General features: G+C 55.3%; 10 protein-coding genes across 10 annotated transcripts; 5 read left to right on the forward strand and 5 right to left on the reverse strand.

Moving 5' to 3' along the window:
- Positions 1-1,103: 1,103 nt before the first annotated feature.
- GUITHDRAFT_67731 (hypothetical protein) lies at positions 1,104-1,970 on the reverse strand (the record flags this gene model as incomplete). Its single annotated transcript, XM_005836613.1, has 7 exons — positions 1,104-1,232; positions 1,315-1,389; positions 1,436-1,525; positions 1,578-1,635; positions 1,689-1,726; positions 1,771-1,852; positions 1,894-1,970. The coding sequence occupies 7 exons, from the start codon at positions 1,968-1,970 to the stop codon at positions 1,104-1,106; spliced, it is 549 nt and encodes a 182-aa protein (XP_005836670.1).
- On the reverse strand, positions 1,959-2,531 carry GUITHDRAFT_47647 (hypothetical protein; the record flags this gene model as incomplete). Its single annotated transcript, XM_005836614.1, has 2 exons — positions 1,959-2,461; positions 2,504-2,531. Coding segments are annotated over 2 exons (531 nt in total), but the record flags the coding sequence as incomplete, so codon positions are not given.
- Positions 2,532-3,211: 680 nt separating this feature from the next.
- GUITHDRAFT_157393 (hypothetical protein) lies at positions 3,212-4,809 on the forward strand (the record flags this gene model as incomplete). Its single annotated transcript, XM_005836615.1, has 11 exons — positions 3,212-3,320; positions 3,366-3,460; positions 3,505-3,594; positions 3,671-3,860; positions 3,907-4,124; positions 4,168-4,233; positions 4,274-4,318; positions 4,363-4,456; positions 4,502-4,560; positions 4,667-4,723; positions 4,765-4,809. The coding sequence occupies 11 exons, from the start codon at positions 3,212-3,214 to the stop codon at positions 4,807-4,809; spliced, it is 1,068 nt and encodes a 355-aa protein (XP_005836672.1).
- Positions 4,810-4,823: 14 nt separating this feature from the next.
- GUITHDRAFT_104656 (hypothetical protein) lies at positions 4,824-5,243 on the reverse strand (the record flags this gene model as incomplete). The annotated part of the gene is made up of 1 exon (XM_005836616.1): positions 4,824-5,243. The coding sequence occupies one exon, from the start codon at positions 5,241-5,243 to the stop codon at positions 4,824-4,826; it is 420 nt and encodes a 139-aa protein (XP_005836673.1).
- A 576-nt stretch (positions 5,244-5,819) lies between these two features.
- Positions 5,820-6,725, forward strand: GUITHDRAFT_67735 (hypothetical protein; the record flags this gene model as incomplete). The annotated part of the gene is made up of 4 exons (XM_005836617.1): positions 5,820-6,142; positions 6,187-6,259; positions 6,308-6,405; positions 6,455-6,725. 4 exons carry the CDS (start codon positions 5,820-5,822, stop codon positions 6,723-6,725), a joined length of 765 nt encoding a protein of 254 aa, XP_005836674.1.
- Positions 6,726-7,887: 1,162 nt separating this feature from the next.
- On the reverse strand, positions 7,888-8,734 carry GUITHDRAFT_67622 (hypothetical protein; the record flags this gene model as incomplete). The annotated part of the gene is made up of 2 exons (XM_005836618.1): positions 7,888-8,094; positions 8,135-8,734. 2 exons carry the CDS (start codon positions 8,732-8,734, stop codon positions 7,888-7,890), a joined length of 807 nt encoding a protein of 268 aa, XP_005836675.1.
- A 421-nt stretch (positions 8,735-9,155) lies between these two features.
- GUITHDRAFT_135866 (hypothetical protein) lies at positions 9,156-11,189 on the forward strand (the record flags this gene model as incomplete). The annotated part of the gene is made up of 8 exons (XM_005836619.1): positions 9,156-9,878; positions 9,961-10,059; positions 10,105-10,205; positions 10,251-10,347; positions 10,488-10,564; positions 10,681-10,870; positions 11,026-11,127; positions 11,148-11,189. 8 exons carry the CDS (start codon positions 9,156-9,158, stop codon positions 11,187-11,189), a joined length of 1,431 nt encoding a protein of 476 aa, XP_005836676.1.
- Positions 11,190-11,426: 237 nt separating this feature from the next.
- On the reverse strand, positions 11,427-13,249 carry GUITHDRAFT_104660 (hypothetical protein; the record flags this gene model as incomplete). Its single annotated transcript, XM_005836620.1, has 13 exons — positions 11,427-11,513; positions 11,563-11,631; positions 11,675-11,751; positions 11,824-11,860; positions 12,027-12,100; positions 12,144-12,195; positions 12,247-12,369; positions 12,417-12,510; positions 12,551-12,615; positions 12,665-12,776; positions 12,827-13,010; positions 13,088-13,138; positions 13,204-13,249. 13 exons carry the CDS (start codon positions 13,247-13,249, stop codon positions 11,427-11,429), a joined length of 1,071 nt encoding a protein of 356 aa, XP_005836677.1.
- A 1,326-nt stretch (positions 13,250-14,575) lies between these two features.
- GUITHDRAFT_104661 (hypothetical protein) lies at positions 14,576-15,290 on the forward strand (the record flags this gene model as incomplete). The annotated part of the gene is made up of 3 exons (XM_005836621.1): positions 14,576-14,601; positions 14,729-15,122; positions 15,177-15,290. The coding sequence occupies 3 exons, from the start codon at positions 14,576-14,578 to the stop codon at positions 15,288-15,290; spliced, it is 534 nt and encodes a 177-aa protein (XP_005836678.1).
- A 1,042-nt stretch (positions 15,291-16,332) lies between these two features.
- GUITHDRAFT_104662 (hypothetical protein) lies at positions 16,333-18,601 on the forward strand (the record flags this gene model as incomplete). Its single annotated transcript, XM_005836622.1, has 8 exons — positions 16,333-16,388; positions 16,639-16,734; positions 16,788-16,851; positions 16,909-16,998; positions 17,350-17,413; positions 17,533-18,158; positions 18,441-18,489; positions 18,543-18,601. 8 exons carry the CDS (start codon positions 16,333-16,335, stop codon positions 18,599-18,601), a joined length of 1,104 nt encoding a protein of 367 aa, XP_005836679.1.
- Positions 18,602-18,769: the final 168 nt, after the last annotated feature.

The raw sequence follows: 18,769 nt of genomic DNA on the forward strand, positions 1-18,769 counted from the left end.
TCGTCGCTTGCTCATTGACTTTGACGTTCAGGACGTTACGAGCTGCTTCCTCACGGCTACGTGCAGCGAGTGTTCCCTCGGGATGAAAAGCTTTCGTCATCCGCCGAGGTTGAGGGACAGGAGGAGGAGGAGGAGGAGGAGGAGGAGGAGGAGGAGGAGGAGGAGGAGGAGGAGGAGGAGGAGGAGGAGGAGGGTGACGTAGCATCAGGAGTGGGCGGAGGAGATGATGAAGAAGTTGCTGGCTGTTGATGTCATTACAGCAAGCGATCGTTTCGACGTGAGTTGCTCCTGCATCTCGTCTTGCGTTTCACTTTCTCTCTCTTCCTTCTTCCTGCAGGACCTCGAGACGTGGGAGGCGCTGGTGCGGGAGGAAGCGAGCGAAGGGTTTCATCGCAGAGCTCTCGCCATGTTGCAGCAGGCAGGAAGGGGAGCGGAGTCGCTGCTGGTGCGACCAGCGAGCGAGACTCTGCTGCGTCTTGCGGTGGAGGCGTTTCAAGCGCTGCTGCTGGGGCGCGAGGGAGCGAAGCCGGTAATGAGGAGGAGAACGTGGCAGGCGTGCAAGAACGGAGGAATCGCGGCAGAGAAGGCGTGGAGGAAGAGAATGCCGGGAGTGTCAGCGAGGCTTGTTGGAAGGTGAGAAGAGGAGGAGCAGGGGAGATACTGACGAGACAAGTTTCTTCTCCTGTTACGAGGAGCTCGGGAAGGAGGAGGATGCAAGCTACGCACCCTCCATGCAGTATATCCAGAAGCTGCGGAAGGAGCTCGGGGAGGAGGAGAGGTGAGAAGAGAAGGAGGCGAGGGATGGTGACGATCGCAGCAGTGCCATAGAGGAAAGAAGAATCCTTCAGCTCTGCCGGCGTCTGCACGGAAGAGACGAGGAGGAGAAGTGCGTTGCGAGGATGCGGGAAAAGAGGGAGCTGTAAAGAGCGAAGGAGTGTACAGGAGGAGGGCACGATAGAAGTTGCTCGGCATGGGACGAGGAAGGGAAAGGGTCTCAGTGCTGCGTTGAGATTCGAAGCTTGGAGATGTTTTCATCGCCTAGACATGCTTCAACAGGCCAGACGCGCGTGAGAGCTTGTCTCACATGCCTTAGTCTCGCCTGCTCATCCAGGCGGCCACGTCAACGGCCGTCCAGCCAGCACGTGCATGTGCAAGTGAAAAACTTCCTGGCCGGCCCCTCGCCCGTCGTTGACCACCAGCCGGTAGTCGCCCAGTCCCTCCTCCGACGCCACCTGGGCCCGCCGAGTCACACAATGTGTCGAGGCTCATGACCAACACAAGCAGATGCGTCAGGCTCATGACCAACAGCCTCACCTTGGCGACGACCGCGAGCATGTGGCCGAGGATGCCTTCGTGCTCGGCTGTGGCGAACCTGAGCTGGGAGAGCGTCTGACACGCGAGGTCACGCCCCTCCTCTCCTCGCCAATGCTCTCACCTCCCGCCTCTTGGGAATCACGAGGAGATGGGTGGGAGCTTGCGGGTTGATATCTTTGAAGACCAACACTTTGTCATCTTCAAACACAACCTGAGACAGCAGACGAGACTGAGACAAGTGAACTATCGAGGCTGAAACATACCTGAGAAGGAATGCTCTTAGCTACAATCTTGTCAAAGATCGTTTGTTCAGCTTCGTCACTGTTCGAATGAATCAAAACTTTCACGTGAAGTTTCCTGACACTTCCATTCACCGTTTTCCGGCGTGCAAGATTCCAGCCCATCGATTGTTCTACGAGCATGTTCATACGAGACGAGCATGCATGTTCAGCTCACCTCGTCCCACTTCGACAGAGCATCGCTGATCTCCTGCTGCACTTTGGCGAAGGATGGCTGGCTCAACATCCGCTTGTACCAGCTGGGGGCCGGTCAAACCGAGCTCCTCCCCTCCCTCCTCACCTGACGAGCTTCGGACCCGCCAGTTTGTCAAGCTCTTCTGTCGGCAGCTGGGTTTCAGCTGGAGAGAACTTGGGCATCATGTGCATCACGAACACCATGGTGGGAAACACGGCCGCGTCTGCAAGAGAGATCTCCTTTCCGGTAATGTAGGGGCCCTCGTCGTCCACGTAGCCGTTGATGGTCTGAAGCTGCCTTGCGAGCTCCTGCAGCGCGTCTCTCCTGCTGCTAAATTGGCCAAAAGGAGGAGCCGCGCGGTACATGGCGCTCTGAATGGTGGTGATGTACATGTCGTGAAAGCGACAGATAAGATCGCTCTTCACACGTGCGGCAGAAGCCGACGGGACGAAGGATGGCTTCTGCGCAGAGAACTTGTCTAGCAGCCACCTGCTGATCGTGTCGCTCTCTGGGATCGCGCCATCCTCGCACACGAGAAGGGGCATCTTCCCTTGCGGGCTGAGCTCCAGGTACTCTTTGGACTTGAGACCCCCGAGGTCCATGGGGCTCTTGATGATGACGTCGCTCTCCGGGGACAGGCCCTTCTCGTAGATGATGAGCCGACACCTCGCACCTGCCTCAGCTCAGCTCGCAAGCGAGTCCATGGCTGTCAAACCGTTGTTGGAGACCGGCATGTCGTAGAGCGTCGGCACGGACATTTTACAGCCTGTGACAGAGGAGAGCGAGTCCCTTGGGTTTGTCTGTCTTGTGAATCTGGTGCGGAGAGACGCTATGGGGTTGAAGGACGAGATGGGGAACTTGGGCGTGAACTGAAATGCCGCTGGATAAACAAAGGCTGTCAGGGGTGATGACAAGCGAAATCGGTGAGGAGGGAAGGAGAGGTATAAGAAGTGGTATCAGGGCTTGAGGAGAAGCGCGAGAAGAGCAACTATGCTGAGACCTGCGACATCAACGGATGCCATGAGCGACACCATGGCCATCATCCTCATCGCCATCCTTCTCTTGAGCCTCGCAGGCGTCCCTCCGCCATGGCGCGTGAACATTTCGAGGATCCTCGGGGTACAGGAGAATTCTTTTTTTGTTTGTTTGTTTTTTCTTTTTTCTCTTTTTTAATCCGTTTTTTATTTTACAGGCGGGGCGACGGGATCATGAAAATTTCACATCTGATCAGAGGAGAGAAGAAGAGGAGAAGAGAAGAAGAGGAGAGGAGAAGAAGAGGAGAGGAGAAGAGAAGATCAAGGGCCGAGGAAGCAAGTGATAAGAGGATAGTCGAAGAATCGGGCAAAGCAGTTCAAACAGAAAGAAGCTAAGAGAGTTGTAGCAATTGTAGCAAGTGAGATAATTTACAAGACGATGACGCAGAATGCTGGCGCTGGGGTTGGAAGGAAGCGCAAACAAGCTGGGGGTCGGAGTTGTGAGAGAGGATGGGACGATACTGTCCAACGTTCGTCACACGTTCGTCACCCCTCCTGGTGAGACTTACGGCAGAAACAGGGTCAGAGCTAATGCCCTCGCAGGAACTGGTTTCCTACCCAAAGAAACGGCTGAGCATCATAGGAAGTATGTCGTGCAACTAGTGCAGCAAGCAATCAGAGAAGCTTCGATCAAGCCGGTAGGATGGAAGGAGGGAGGTCTCCGAGGCTGAATCTCGTGCAGGACGAGCTCGACTGCATATGCTACACCAAGGGGCCTGGCATGGGGGGACCTCTTCGAGTATGCGCTGTCGTAGCGAGGATGCTTGCACAGGTTGTTGAGGAAGAGAGAAGCAAGCGACAAGAGAAAAGCTTGTTGTGTCAACATGTCAGGGCTGATGGAGATGTAGATGTGGAAGAAGCCTCTCGTGGGTGTCAACCACTGCGTAGCTCACATCGAGATGGGGAGGGTCGTGACGGGCGCGAGCGATCCTGTCGTGCTCTACGTGAGCGGGGGAAACACGCAGGTGATCTCCTACTCTCAAGATCGCTACAGAATCTTCGGAGAAACCATCGACATCGCTGTCGGCAACTGCCTGGGTGCTGCTGTGCTGCCTGCCTGCCCCGTAGCGCTGAGTCTCTTCAGATCGATTCGCTCGCATCGTCATGTTGTCCAACGACCCGTCGCCAGGCTTCAACATCGAGCAAGCCGCTAAGAAGGGATCGCAATTCGTGGAGCTGCCGTACGTGGTGAAGGGAATGGATGTCTCCTTCGCAGGCATCCTGAGCAACATCGAGGACATTGCCAAGGAGAAGCTGGAGAAGGAGGAGTGTACAGTAGAGGACCTCTGCTTCTCTCTGCAGGTCTTGTTGCTCTCCTCCCTCGTGCCTGTTCAGTGTGCCACAGGAAACGGTCTTCGCCATGCTCGTCGAGACTACAGAGCGAGCGATGGCGCACTGCGGGAACACAGAGGTAAGAAAAGGAGGGTTTGCTGGGGTGAGAGACTCGTCAGGTGCTGGCGGTGGGAGGAGTCGGATGCAACAAACGGCTACACGAGGTTCCCTCCTGCTCGCTGGGTCTTCGCTGACCGAATGGTTGAAGATGCTGTCGATCATGGCGGAGGAGCGAGGAGGCCGAGCCTTTACGACGGATGATCGCTACTGTATCGACAACGGAGCCATGATCGCCTACACGGGTTCGAGCCCAACACTTGCAACTTCTTCCGCTCACACCCTGTCAGGCCTCCTCATGTTCCGTAACGGTCACGTTACTCCTTTGTCGGAAGCTACCTGCACTCAGGTATGTCCGTATGTGACCCGCGCATTTCTCCTCTCTGCTCCCCTGCTCCTCTTCTCTCCAACCTCTCAGCAGCATCTTCTCCTCCCTCCACCAACCACTCCTGCAGCGATTCCGAACAGACGAAGTTCTCGTCAACTGGCGAGGGAGCGAGCCTAAAGAGCCGGTGGATGCTGCTACCAGCTCCTGCTGTCTGACTTGTCTCAGGCGCCCAAGCAAGCGGTGTGGGCTCCTCAGCTTCCTGAAAGTTGACACCGACGCAGGGATCAGCAGAACTCGAGCATGTTAATAAGAATCTTTCGCTTTAAAGTTTCCTCGTTGAGCGTGTCGTCGCCAAACTCCACACGGCACACTTTGTCGCGAGACTTGTGCCCCGCGATAATCTGAACATCCTTGCGCTTCAACCCGCAGAGCTCAGCCACGAACTCGACCACTGCCTCATTGGCCTGCGCAGCTGGTGAGAAGCCGCTCGAGAACACAAGCCCAACCTCTCCATCTCTCGGAGGAGCAGCGATCTGCACGTCGATGCTTCGAGCTCCTCCCTCCTTGAGCTCCTCTGAGTTCATCACCTGCGTCTTCTTCGCTCCAGGCTTCACAAACAAGCTCACCCTTGCCGCCTTCTCCCCTGCTATGGCGCTGAGAAACCGAGAAGGATCTCTGTCTTCATGTGAGCGCTTCTGCGGCATGCCCACGGCAAAGAGGAGAAGCTGAGCGAGCAGCAGGCTGAGAAGCCGCGTGATTAGAGGAGCTGGAGCTGGAGCTGGAGCTGGAGCTGGAGCTGGAGCTGGAGCTGGAGCTGGAGCTGGAGCTGGAGCTGGAGCAGGAGCAGGAGCAGGAGCAGGAGCAGGAGCAGGAGCAGGAGCGCCTACTGGACCTGTACTGGACGCTATGCAGGCAGCTATGCAGGACGCTACGGGGAAGAGCGGGGAGGAGGGCATCGGGAAAAGGAGCCAGAGAAATTGAGTGGTCGTGGTTTTAATAAGAAATGAGGAGAGGGGGAGAGAGAGCAGAGCAGAGCAGAGTAGAGTAGAGTAGAGCAGAAGGGAGGAGAAGAGACGAGCAGGAGGTGTGGACATATGTTGAGGGGTGGAGAAGGAAGGCGAGGAGGTGGGAATGGAAAGTGAGGGAAGACAAGAGCTGAGGGGACAAGAAATGGAAGAGAAGATATCGGCGAGAGAGGAAATAAGAGAAGAGAGCATGTCAGACAGGTGGATACCAGGATGTGCTCTGATAGATCTTGTAGGATGTTGGATATTCTCAGGATGTTATTCGCTCTCGCCCTCATCGTCATCCCGGGGATATTCGTCAATGCGCTTCAAGTGCTTACCTTGCTTGTCCGACCATTTTCCCTTCCACTTTTTCGCAAGCTCAACAGGGAGCTTGTCAACCTGCACTGGCCTCTGCTGGTCTGGCTGATCGAGGGCTGGGCGGGGGTGAAGCTCAAGCTGTACGGGGACAAACTGCCGCACAACGAGACCATGATCGGCATCCTGAACCATCGCAGCGATGTCGACTGGATGATTGGCTTCGCGTTGTGCGGGCGAAAATGCGTCTTGGGGGCGTTGAAAGTGATTGTGAAGACAGCGTGAGGTGCTGGAGGTAGAGGTGAAGAAGCCTGACGGCATGCAGGCACCTCATGATCCCTGTGTTCGGCCTCATGGAGTACTTCGTCGAGTTCATCTTCGTCAAGAGAAACTGGCAGGTCGTTGACTTTGATGCTCTATCGGGAGAGAATGAGATGTTGCGGTAGGAGGACAAGGCAGCGTTGGAGAAGGGCCTGCTCTCCTTGCAGACGTTTCCGAAACCCTTCTGGTTCATTATCTTCCCTGAAGGAACTCGTTACAGCCAGTGAGTCTCCTCCCCTTCGCCTCCTCCCCTTGAAGTCGCTGGATCGCAGAAAGAGAAAGGAGGCGAATCAGGTGTGGGCGAGAGAAAACGGCAAGACGCCGCTAGAGCACGTGCTGTGGCCGAGAGCCAAGGCATTCGTGATGGCGACGCAAACGCTCAAGGGGACGGTAGACGCGATCTACGATGCCACGATGATCTTTGAGAAGGAGGTTGGGGAGGAGCAGAGGCTTCTACGAGGTCTTGAGCAACTGCAGGTCACGTTCTTCGACCTGCTCAAGGGACGAGGCAACACGGTCGTTCACTTCTACGTAAAGAGGTGAAGTAGATGTGCAGCCCAGGGCGCGAGTGATCGCAGCCGGCAGGTATGACATGGCGCAAGTTGCAAACAAGACAGACGGGGTTTGAGCTGTGTGCTTGCTTGGGAGCGTCTTGACAGATAGCAGGAGCTGGAGGCTTGGCTGGATGAGAGGTGGATGGAGAAAGAGAAACTCTTCCACGTGAGCAAGGCTTCACTTTGACTTCACTAATTGCCTCCAGGTGTTCAGCCAAAACTCGTCGTTTCTTGTCCCAGAGCTCAAGGACGAGCTGCCGATGAAGTCGCACTACTTTGTCGGTGAGATTCTCGACCTGCTGTTGTAGCGTGACTCACTCGCTCTCAGTCGCGTGGGTCATGGTCACCTTGAGCTTCATCACCATCACCTTGCGGTCTCTTCCTCCCATCTCTTGGGTCTGCTGCTCTTCTCCTCCTCTCCTCCCTCACTCGCTGCAGGACGTCATCCAGCATGCTGCTTTCATCGCCGTCGGCTTGAGTGTCGTCGGGATTCTCATGCTCGTCAGTGTCTTGAGACAAACGTCTTCTTCCAAGAAGAAATCAAAATGAATCTCCCACTCATCGCCTGCTGTCTTGCGGCATCACAGGAAGTAGCTGCACGACTAGTCACGACTCCGCAGCAGCATCTCCTCCTCCTCCCGCTCTCTCAGCATAGCGACGGTGCTGCCAGGCAGAATCTGCGCACGGAACTTCAGCGTTCGGAGGCGGCTCACTTCAACGGCTCACCGTCTGAGCGGAGAGATGGCGCATGCCGAGCAAGGAGTCGCGGGGATGACCACCAATCCAAGGAGACAGCTTACCGAAGCTTGAGTCTTGAAACCTCGAGGAGAAGTTGAAGACAGCAAACGCCAACGGCCTGGTACCTCTTCTCCAGCAGAGGCCTTGTGACTCTACTCAATCTCTCAGCTTCTTCCATGCGGCAGTCTTGCTCCAGCAAGTAGATCTCGTCGATGCAACTGGAACAAGGTCAAGAGCGAACATGCCCCTCCATCTCTACTTCTGAAGCTCTTCACTTGCTCGGCTTCTCGCTCCTTCATCCACATACGGCTGGACAACCATCATTGCCCTCTCTCAGTTGAGCTTCTTACCGAGTGCTGGACGAGACGCCAGCGCGTCATCCTGCAGTTGAGCTCTTCGACCTTGGGCTCTCTTCACGTGATCACAACGCTCGGCTTGTCCTCACCTGGTGAACCTCCTCCACCCTGTCGAAGCCGCAAGTGACGTAGACGTAATCTGCCATGCGCACAGCCTGCTCCCGTCAGCCTCGAATCATCGACACGCGCTCTCACTTGAGAGAAGACTCGCTCGTGCTTCATCGGCTCACACTCGCTCCATGCGTTCCTTCGCTCGTCGAAGACCTTGAGGGTCGTCACGACTCTCCTCCCATCCCCCACTTACAACCTCCACTGTTGACAACGGCTTCGCCAAGTCATGCCCTCCAAACACATACACCCGCCCGTTCCAGGAAGCAGCAGCAGCGCCATATTTCTTCTCCCTCAGCGACGGCAACTGCATCCAGCTCTTCATGCGCAGGTCAAGTGCGAGGACGGAATCCAGTGCAGGAGACTGATCGAACTTTCCTGTTCTGCCGCCGATACAGAAATGTCTGTCTATCGTGCTAGCTCCAGCCATCATCGTGCGAGGAGACGGGAGCTCAGGTGCAGAAGACCAGCCTTGCAGCTGCTCGTCCATTACCTCGCACGAGGACAGCACCATGGCTTCTCGGACCGGCGCATCCCCGTAACCCCCAGGCTTCCCCGTGCGGCTGCCTTGTCCTCCAAACACAAGGACGCGACCTCTCGCTGTCGTCGCTGCATGGAACGCGCGTGAAGCAGACAATGAGGGGATCCAGGTCCATCGAGGGAAGCGGCCATGCCCTGGGGTGGAGGCGCTGTAAACCTCGCAAGACGCGATGTAGTTTGAACCATCGTGACCGCCGATGGCGAGGAGCTCGCAGCCAAGGCAGGCTGAGGCGAGGGCGTCTCGTGGGGAGAGCATGTGCCTTGCGTCTGGCGCCATGTGGGCAGAAGAGGCGCCATCAGGACTGTAGGTCGCCACCTCCCGCCCGCAACCCCCGCCATGCCAACCGCCTAGCGCAGCGACGTACTGCATGTCGATGAAACAAGCCTGCCTCAGAGGACTCAAAGGCTCTTGTGGTGAGACAGAACGTCCTACTAGACTCCAACGGCTGATGTGAGAGACTCCGACGTCACTGCCTCACTGCCTCACTTGCCCTCCCGCTCACCCTCGGGAGTCGCGGAGTCTCAGTGAGGCATGTGATGTGATGTGAGTGATGGTGAGGCGATGTGATTGTTGCAACTAGTGGAACAGAGTCAAGTTGCAGTACACTAGCTGGACTGTACCAGCACGCCTTTTCAAATTCTCACTGGTGCCTCATCCCCTCGCAGACCCTTCCGCCATGTCTGAGGTGATCGTTGTGGTGGACAGCGAGGAGGAGTCAACGGAGGAGGAGAGAGACGGAGAGGAGAGAGGACAAGAGATCCAGCAAGACGCTGAGCTACTAGCTCGACACAAGCAGAGGACGGACCAAGTCAACTCTGAGGTGGGCGAGAGATACGAAGCCGAGAGGGAGAAGCACTGTACATGGCTGCAGACCAAAGGCATCGACAAAAGACAAGAGCCAAGCAGAACAAGTGCGCAAAGCATTCATCCAAGCTGGGTCCCAGCGGCTCCATGCAGTGTAGTGGTTTCACCATCGCGCAGCATCGTTGAGATATCAGACAGTGACGAGGGTGAGGATGGGATGGAGAGGATGGATGAGATCGAGCTGATGCCGAAGCGGAAGGACATCGAGAACATTTACCCCGTCAGCATGAGTGATGTAAATCACCAAGACACAAGAGTTGAAAATGCGAGCGAGTCGCTCAATAGCGAAAATGCGCAGGGCAGGAGAGATGGAAAAGCGCGCAAGGAGATGAGCAGCGAAGCACAGAAGAGGAAACAAGAAAAGATGGAAGCGAAAGAGGAGGCAAAACTAGCGAAGGAGGAGGCGAAGAGAAGGAAGCTGCAGGAGAAAGAGAACCTGGCTCTATCAAGCGGGAGGAAGGCGATGGAACATGTTCGGGTATTGATGGACGATAGGTTCGTTGGTTACATGCGGGACAACGAGTTGCAGGGCATGGTAACCAGGATGCGATCAGAGCTGCCAGACAAGATCACTGTCGTGCTCGATCTTCGCCTCCTCTCGCCTCACACTGATGCAGGTCGAGCGGCTGGAAAGCTCCAACCTCATATGTGTAAAGCGCACAGTATTCCGACACCGAGGAAGCGAACTGGAGGAGGTGGAGGAAGTGGCGCCACAGGTGCTTCTGCTCGTCTGCTCGCTCGTCTGACACCTGTGGGGTCAGCGGCTGCTCGTCTATCCCGCGCGACAGCTCGTGCAGGAGGTCCAGTCAGATTATCTCGTGCACAACGTAGCGCAGCTGAAAGAGAAGGCGCGTCCATCAAGGTCCTGGAGCTGCGGTGAGAGTCCTGGTGCTGACGTGGCTCGCAGTCAAATCATCTTGTTCATCATCGGACTCGAGACATTCTTGAGGAGCGTCAAGGACAGGAAGAAGCTACGAACCAGCATCGAAGAGAGCTTGACCATGGTTCCCCGAGCTCGCGCGTACGAAACTTGATGCTCTTGACAGCTGATGATCTTTCAACGCGTCGGTCACCGACGAGTGGAGGACGAGGACGAGGAAGAAGAGGCAGGAGGAAGTTCTGCCAGCCTGACGACATGCAGCAGGGATGGAAAGTGCTCAAGAGAATAATCGAGGCGATCGCAGAGGATCCCTACAAGCAGCCAGTGCCACTGCTGGACAGGTCAGAACCCTCATGAGTAGTGATGGAAGGAGCTCTTCTTGCATGAAGAGAGGGAGAGATGGAGGAGGAGTACGGAGGGAGGAGAAGGCAAGCTGCGTCGGATGAGGTTCATGCAGGTTCAAGGATCAGCATTCCTATGTTGGAAACTCGTCCGAGGTCACGCCCATGCAGGCGAGGAGCTTCTGCGCTAGAGGCTTGAGGGATGAAGAAAATTCAGGCGTTTCTGCGGGCGATTCCGGGGGTCGGGGAGAAACCAGCGGCCGCCATTGCAAGCGAACATGCAAGCCTGCGGTCGTTGGCACAGATGTGAGTTGCTGGAGGGATGGGACAGACGAGGACAGAGAGGAGCAACTGAGGGCTTGTACAGCTATGAGGACCCGACCATGAGCTTAGAGAGGAAGAGGAACCTGCTGCGAGACATGTACAACACTGCCTTCTGCTTCCTTTCTGACGTCTCACAGGCCCTTCCGATGCTCGAGCACCTCTGCGAGGGAGGAAAGGAGGGTTGGGATCCGAACGAGCGAGAAGATTTTCCAGGCATCCTCATGCTTTACAAGCTGCTCGTCTTACCTTCGCTTTGCAGATCTTCACATGCACGGAAGGAAGTGCGATCTTCGATGGGTGAGGGGGCGATCGCACATCAACGCAGGTCTACGAGAAAAAGAACCTCGAAAAACCTCAGCTTCTTGCAGTTCCCTCGACTACGCAACAACAAAAGTTCGTCTGACGGCCTCTTAAGTTCCAAATTGTGCGAATCGAGGATGGGGAATCCAAAGAAAGAGGGCGGGACAAAACCACAGAGGAGGAGAAGGAGATGGGTTCGGAACAGGGGAGGGTGAAGAGAGGCTTCACTGTCAGCAGTCTAGAGCTTAGGAGTAAAGTCCTTGCCAACAGGCTCGGCGAGAGCTTCTGCGATAAGAACAGCGTTCAAAGCAGCGCCACGCAGGAGCTGTAGAGAGAGAGTCAGGACAGCAACCAACAACATGCAGTGATGGCACCTGATCTCCGCACACAAAAAACTCAAGACCGTGATCTCCGAAGACAATGTTCTGCCTGATGCGTCCAACCTACTCCCACGTCACGCTTGGCAGCAATCATGACGCTCGTCACCTCCACAGGATATTTCTTGGAAGCGGTCAAAGGCATTGGGTACTTCTTGTTTGCAGGCTCGTCGGCGAGGGCGATGCCTGTACGCTCAGTCACCCTCCTGCTCGTCGCCTCCTTGCCTTCCCCTCGTTCTCCTCCCTCCTCGTCATTACCGGGAGATTTCGCCAGAAGATCTCTTGCTTCATCCACCTACATTACGTTATTAACACAAGCGGAAACACTCGAAGCAGATCGGTAGAGGCACGATTGCCTCAGGTCAAAGTGAAGAAGTATCGCAACATGATGTTTCAGCAGCATGAATCTCATCCTTGGCACACAACAATGCAGTAATTGATGCTTCAAGCGCCTCTCTAACCTTGATGGGCTTCTCAGTCTCAACCACAATCGACTCCGCATGGGCTCTGAAGGTCGGGATTCTTACAGCAGTGCCTGTCACCAACATCATCCTTGCACACGCACTTCCTTCACTCACAAGACACAGGAAGGGAAGGAATGTCCATGATCTTGCGGCACTCCCAAGTCACCTGATCGTATGAGTCACGTGATTCTGTGTGCGTTGAAAAGAGCCAGCAGACCTTCATCTCCTCCTTGGTGTAGAGGTTGTCCTGGAAGACGTCGATATGTGGGATAAGATTGAATGGCAGCGGATGGGCGAAGATCTTGTTCTTCGCGATCGTTCCTTCGGCACTGTTTACAACCTACACAACAATGAGACCTGCAGCAAAAGATACGAGCTCTTCTTCACCTCCTTCGCTCCGTCCCTCAGCTCGTCCATTCCTTCCTGTCCGGCACCAGAGGCTGCTTGATAGGTGGACATGATGACCTTCTTGAGGCCGAACCTGCGCATGTTGAATAGAGACTCGGTCAAGCTGTCGAGACCTCTTGTGAAGAGGAAACAGCGCCATGATGCCGATGGCGGTCGTGCAGTTCGGGTTTGCAATAACCTGATATGCGTGGTGAGTACGGACATCGACCCTTCTCGCTCTGAGGCACCTTGTTAGGATTCTTGCGAGCAGCGTCAGCATTGATCTCTGGGACGCAAAGAGCAACATCCTTATCATAACGGAACGCCGACGAGTTGTCAATGACAACAGCCCCGTCATCGCTGCAGTGATTTGTTAGAAAAACATAAACCTTATTGAGCGGCCATCACACCCTTCAGCAATAGCCTTGGCGTACTCCTTGGAGAAATCTCCCGAGACTGAGATGAAGACCACGTCCATCTCCCTCGCCTTCTGCACGGAGAACGCCTCGATCTCAACCTTGCCCCACTTGGTCTCCACAACTTTGCCAGACGATCGCTCGGACCCGAAAAGATGAAGCTCTTTCACAGGAAATCCTATGGTGAAATGAGCTCATGCGGAAAACACAAGGAGTCGAAGACAAGAAGAGGAATCCAGATCCTGCAAGAAGCACCTCGTGTCTCAAGAACTCCAACAATCTCCTTTCCGACAGCTCCAGTCGCACCTGAAGCATCAAGCATCAATCTTGAAGCAGAGACATCCAAAGTGAGCAGGAACAGCTCGTCTCACCGCAAATTCCAACCTTGAGAGGAGTGTTTGCTGGAAGGGCCGCCATTCTCAGGGCAGATGAGAAGGTTGAGGCTTGGCGGATCGAAGGAACTAAACGGGATTGGGAACGGCCGTTGTACGAGTTCACGACATGGCGACGGACAGGGAGCCTGGCGGAGGAGGAGAGGGGAGTGAAGGAGGCAGAAGAGGTCCGTTGAAGGAGGACGGACGGGGAGCTGAAGGCGGCGGCCTGAGCGACGAGCACAAGCAGAACCAGCAGGCGCTGCATGACGACCTGAGGGTTGCAAGGCATGGGTGGTACAGTTGCTAAACGGGGGGGGGTCGTACCATGAGTGGGGTGGGTACAGATTGTGAGTACCGGGTAGAAGATGCGGAGATTTACGAAAAAAGCGTGGGTAGAAAGAAAATTGGTTGGTCCAAAAGAGGAAAAGACGGGTGGGGTGGTACTGTAGCAGGGTAGGGGTAGTAGCATTAGGGGAATATGAACAGAGTCAAGCAGGGGAGTTGAGACAGGGTGGTGTAGTCCAGGATGCCAGGGGGTGGGGTGATTGAGGAACTTTGTGGGGGTAGGACGAAGGATGAAGGTGGGGTCCGGACAGAATAGTAAGTTTGAGCTATTTTCATTCCTGAGGGGGTGGGGTCATGGGTGTGGGTTCAAACGGCAAAGAAATCCGCTGGGGGGTGGGGTAGGGTGAGATGGAGGGGGTGGAAGTAGGGAATCGGGATATTCGATCTCACATGGGTGGGGGTGATGTTAAGCTACAATTTCGGGTTTTGGTGGGGGTGGGGGTGGTGTGGGGTTTCCTCGTGCAGGAGTACGAGGGGGATGATTTGGTCCGGCCCGGAGGCCCGGAGCAGACGACAGGTTAACTAAATTAGCTCAATATCCTCCGAAATAAAAGCCTTCAGCTAAACAAATTTTCACATCCATAATTGAGGGGGGTGGGGTGGGTGGTTGAGAAAGCGAGAAGGCAAAATGCGTTTGGTCTAGGTCGCTTCACAAGAGGAGAATGATAGGAGATGACGACCATCATCATCATCATCATCATCATCATCATCATCATCATCATCATCATGAAGTTGGAAATGAAGATAATCATGAAATATATTATGATGATTATGATTATGGAGAAGATTATGATGATGGGAATGGAGATAATGGATGAGTGGAAAGATATAGATGATAGAGGTGATGTAGAAAGATAAGATAATCAATGTGGATATTGTCATGAAGATTGTCTGCAGCGACGCCAGCATGAGAGAAAGCTCCTGTGGAAGCCCCTAGAATACCTCGGAAGCAAGTGGTGGGAAGGCAGAAGCAGGGCAGCATTCTATGAGGGAATAAGCTATTCCAGGCTTTTCGGTTGTTGAGATGTGTTGGCCGAAGCCGATCACGAGGTAGCTTTGATGAGGAACCAAAAGGAGATGGGGATGGAAAGCTGCTCAGCACAAGAGGAAGAGTAATCGAATGACTCATGTGAACTAAGTAGATCTGAGGGTTTTGGGTGGCTGACGCTTGTTGAAGGTTCACACGTGCAATCATGGTCACGCTGAGCATCAAGTTGTCCTCGAGCTCGTTTGATGAGATACTGGGCAAGAGACTTCGAGGGAACGAGGACGTGGAAATGTCCGACGGTCTTGAACAGGTCTGCGATGATTCCGGTGCTGCTGTCATGGAAGTGGAAAATTTTGAGTCGAACCTGAAGCGACATTGCGCACGTTTTGAAATGATCATTCCCAAACGCACACAAATATCCTTGGCGATGCCGGGGCTAGATCGTTTCGACTTGCACGCGAACGTTCACCACTTGCTACAAGATCAAGACCCTTTCTGCAGTCGCCCACTCAACCTGTGCCAACATGATTTCACCACGAACGCGGCAGGTCTGTTTCAACGGCATCTTGAATTAGACACAGATGTAAGAGCCTCCTCTTGTTGCTCCGCCTAACACTGATGTCTGCGTGCATTGCAGAAGCGGTTTCTTGTCTTGAGGTCGAACAGAGTCGATGATGGTTCCGACCACCTGGAGTCGATCCGCTTGTCTTGGGATGCTCCCACAAGCCATCGCCTCTCATCGAAGAGATAGGGAGTGAGAACCACCAGCTTCACGGTCAAAGCGAAGCAGAAGTAGCAGAGGAACCGAGGAGACTAGATGCGGCAGTTTCAGCATCAGAGCCTTGTCGACTTCTCGAGAAGCTCTCCATCACAAACTCCGACGCTCGTCAGCATTTCCGTGCGTCTTCTTTCGACAGTTCTCACGGGTTTCTGGCGCAGCACAAGCAGAAGCCTTCCTCTCGCCCTCCCTCCTGTCTCGCCTGGAGATCTCGGTCCGCCAAGTTCGCCGGGTTGAGCATCGCGGATTCAAGCCGGCATGGAGCCGATGTCAACGACGTTTTCTCTCTTCTTACCATTCGCTCTAGCCGACCCCTCAGTGTTAGTGACGGTCGGTGAGCTCAATAAAGTCAAAACTCACTCGGTCCCTCAACCTCCTCGACTGGTTCTGCCTCTCTCATCATCATGACCAGCGGCACAGCATCCGTCCTATGATGCCGTGACTGATGTAGATCATTCCATGCTGCACCAGCTCCCCCTTCCTCTACCGTTGCCGTCATCGCCGACTGACCTCTAGACCATGTAGTTCACTTGCCGTGCCCCATTGCGACTGACTGAGCGGTCAGCCAGATACCTGGACTCGAGTTAAACTCAGTCCTCAAGCAGATGAAAGCAGACCGTCATCCATAGAGCACACAGCAACAAACGCGGCTCAAACACACGAAACATAAGACCGAAAGTAACCAGTACTGCTGACAAAGCCAATCGAGGATGCCGTTGCAGCTACCTCCGCTATGAAGAAGTACATATTGGCTGATTTGAAGCTTGAGATTCAACCCCGCGTGGCACCAACACCCACTCCGAGATCGGACTGAGTTTAGAGTGCCCTAATCTCTCGCAGCTGAAGAAGAGCCTTAAGCGCCGTCTCAAGACTCAGCTTCTTCACTTTCAGTTGCGGGCGCAAGCACTTCTCGAGCCAGAGGACAGCTCCTCCTCGGACTTTGTCGAGTCGCCCGAGGAGGAGTAGTCATGGCATATGCAGCGCGATGTTTGCGAATCTTCTCAGACGCTGCAACATGGAGGGCGTCGAGGTTGACCTCCCCCACTTGGTCAGGTCGGCAGAGCTACCAATGTAAGGGTGGACCAACGTCACGTCCGCCATCAAGCCCTCGTACTGCTCGGACCCTCGATCGCGGATTCGAGGGATGTGGATATCGCCCTTCATCTTGCGGCCATGAGGATGGGAGGGTACCTGCCGTCGAGAACGAGGATCCCCCACTGTATCGATGACGCTATGAGTACCAGCGGCGTTCGCTGTCGACCGAATCGTACGAGTAAGGTTGTCATGCGCCGTGGGAAGCTTGGAGGATCGGCGTTTGCAGGTCTGGAGATGATGTGCAGCAACGGAGGGATCGAGCTCGCGCTGACATCCATCACATTCCGTCGGACACTGGCAGATCGGCATGCCATGGAGATCAGTACATGGATTTACTGGCAGAAGGTAAAAAGTGCCTCAAGCAAAACAAAGCAGGAACAAGCTAACCTCCAGGCACAGCGAGAAGCTGCAGATAGCAGTCGAGCATCTGAGCATAGCGGTGCGGGAAGGCCTTGAGGGGGTAGTAGCTCGAGACTCGCATCGGAGAGTGGCTCAGGTCTCGCTCAGGAAAATGAGCGAAGATGGTACGGTAGACTGCAAGACCCTATCCTGCGACTTGAGCGAGTGTGTCCTGCGGCTGTGCAAGGTGAGGATATCACGCTGTTGATCGGTCAGCGCAGCGCGAGCATGCACATGGCGAGGGAAGACGCGCATGACAAGAGGAGTCACATTTCGCTGCGCAGGCGGCGGAATGAAGTGCTCATGAGACGAGTCGACGAGAGCGCGCAAACCAGGGATTCTGCCAGTAAATCCGTATTCCGCTTGAGGCACTTTTTACCTTCTGCCAGTAAATCCGTATCCACCCGTGACGGCGGCGATCGGACGCCGCATCAATGCCCAAGCAGTGGTCAGTCGGCTGCCTCCGGGTATCGCGTCTAAGGGATTTTCTTCCTCCTGCATGCTCCTGCTGCTTGTTGCTTGATTGCTTGACCCTTAGGCTGCTTGTCTGCGCGGCTTCGCGCTTGGGCTGGCGATGCCGCGTCTGGGTGCCAGCAGTGCTGGTTGTTTTCGGGCTTGTGTTTTGTGTGTGATTGTGCAGCTTCTCGCTGTGGACTGTGTGCCTGCCGGTTCAGCTTGTTCCTGCTTTGTTTTGCTTGAGGCACTTTTTACCTTCTGCCAGTAAATCCTAGTCCTCCTCGCTTGATGGCGGACGTGACGTTGGTCCACCCTTACATTGGTAGCTCTGCCGACCTGACCAAGTGGGGGGAGGTCAACCTCGACGCCCTCCATGTTGCAGCGTCTGAGAAGATTCGCAAACATCGCGCTGCATATGCCATGACTACTCCTCCTCGAGCGTTCATCCCTCTTGCCATCTCGACGGACGGTACCCTGCATCCTGACACCCTCCGCTTCATCTGGTATCTCGCGGACATCATTGCTCAGCGCTCGATGCCTCTTGAGGATGCGGCGTTTGGTCGGCACTTTGTGCCTGATGACGGACCTGCTGCTGAGGTCTTGGCTCGCAAACGCGCCGCCACCTATCAGCGCCTCACCATGCAGCTGACGCTGGAAGCGCTCTTGTCTGGTGCCAGGCGCATGACGCCCTTGCGGGCGCAAGCACTTCTCGAGCCAGAGGACAGCTCCTCCTCGGACTTTGTCGAGTCGCCCGAGGAGTCTTCGCCGGAGGTCTCCGACTCCGATGGGGGACACCCTTCGAGTGGCGCCGACGATCGGCGCGGAGCTGGCGAGGCGTCTCCGTCCCTCACTGTGACGTCGGGTGCCTCCGGAGAGCTCGACACCACTGGGGTGCTTGCTGCTGGTCCGAGCTCGCCTGCTTCCTCCCCGGCATCGGTCGGGTCACGCCGGTCCTTGGGCATTGCCGCGGCGTCGCCGCCGTCACGGGCGGCTACCACTGACTCGGCTCCTTGTCGGCGGCTGCCCTTTCTCCGTCCGCGGCCGCCCGCTTTGTGGCGGCAGCGGACGTCTCGACTGACAGTGGTCAGTCGGCTGCCTCCGGGTATCGCGTCTAAGGGATTTTCTTCCTCCTGCATGCTCCTGCTGCTTGTTGCTTGATTGCTTGACCCTTAGGCTGCTTGTCTGCGCGGCTTCGCGCTTGGGCTGGCGATGCCGCGTCTGGGTGCCAGCAGTGCTGGTTGTTTTCGGGCTTGTGTTTTGTGTGTGTTTGTGCAGCTTCTCGCTGTGGACTGTGTGCCTGCCGGTTCAGCTTGTTCCTGCTTTGTCTTGCTTGAGGCACTTATCCTATATTAGCTTTTTACTTTCTGCCAGTAAATCCTATACTCGGCTACCGCTGCCACTGTGACTCGGAGGCTAGCGAGGAGGACTACCTCAAGCGGTACCGTGTTCCTGTGTCCAGCCTCCCTCCGTCCGCTGCCCCAGGCGGCAGTGCTGGTTCTTTT

The sequence above is a fragment of the Guillardia theta genome, assembly GCF_000315625.1.
Source record: "Guillardia theta CCMP2712 unplaced genomic scaffold GUITHscaffold_17, whole genome shotgun sequence".
Classification (NCBI taxonomy): Eukaryota; class Cryptophyceae; order Pyrenomonadales; family Geminigeraceae; genus Guillardia; species Guillardia theta.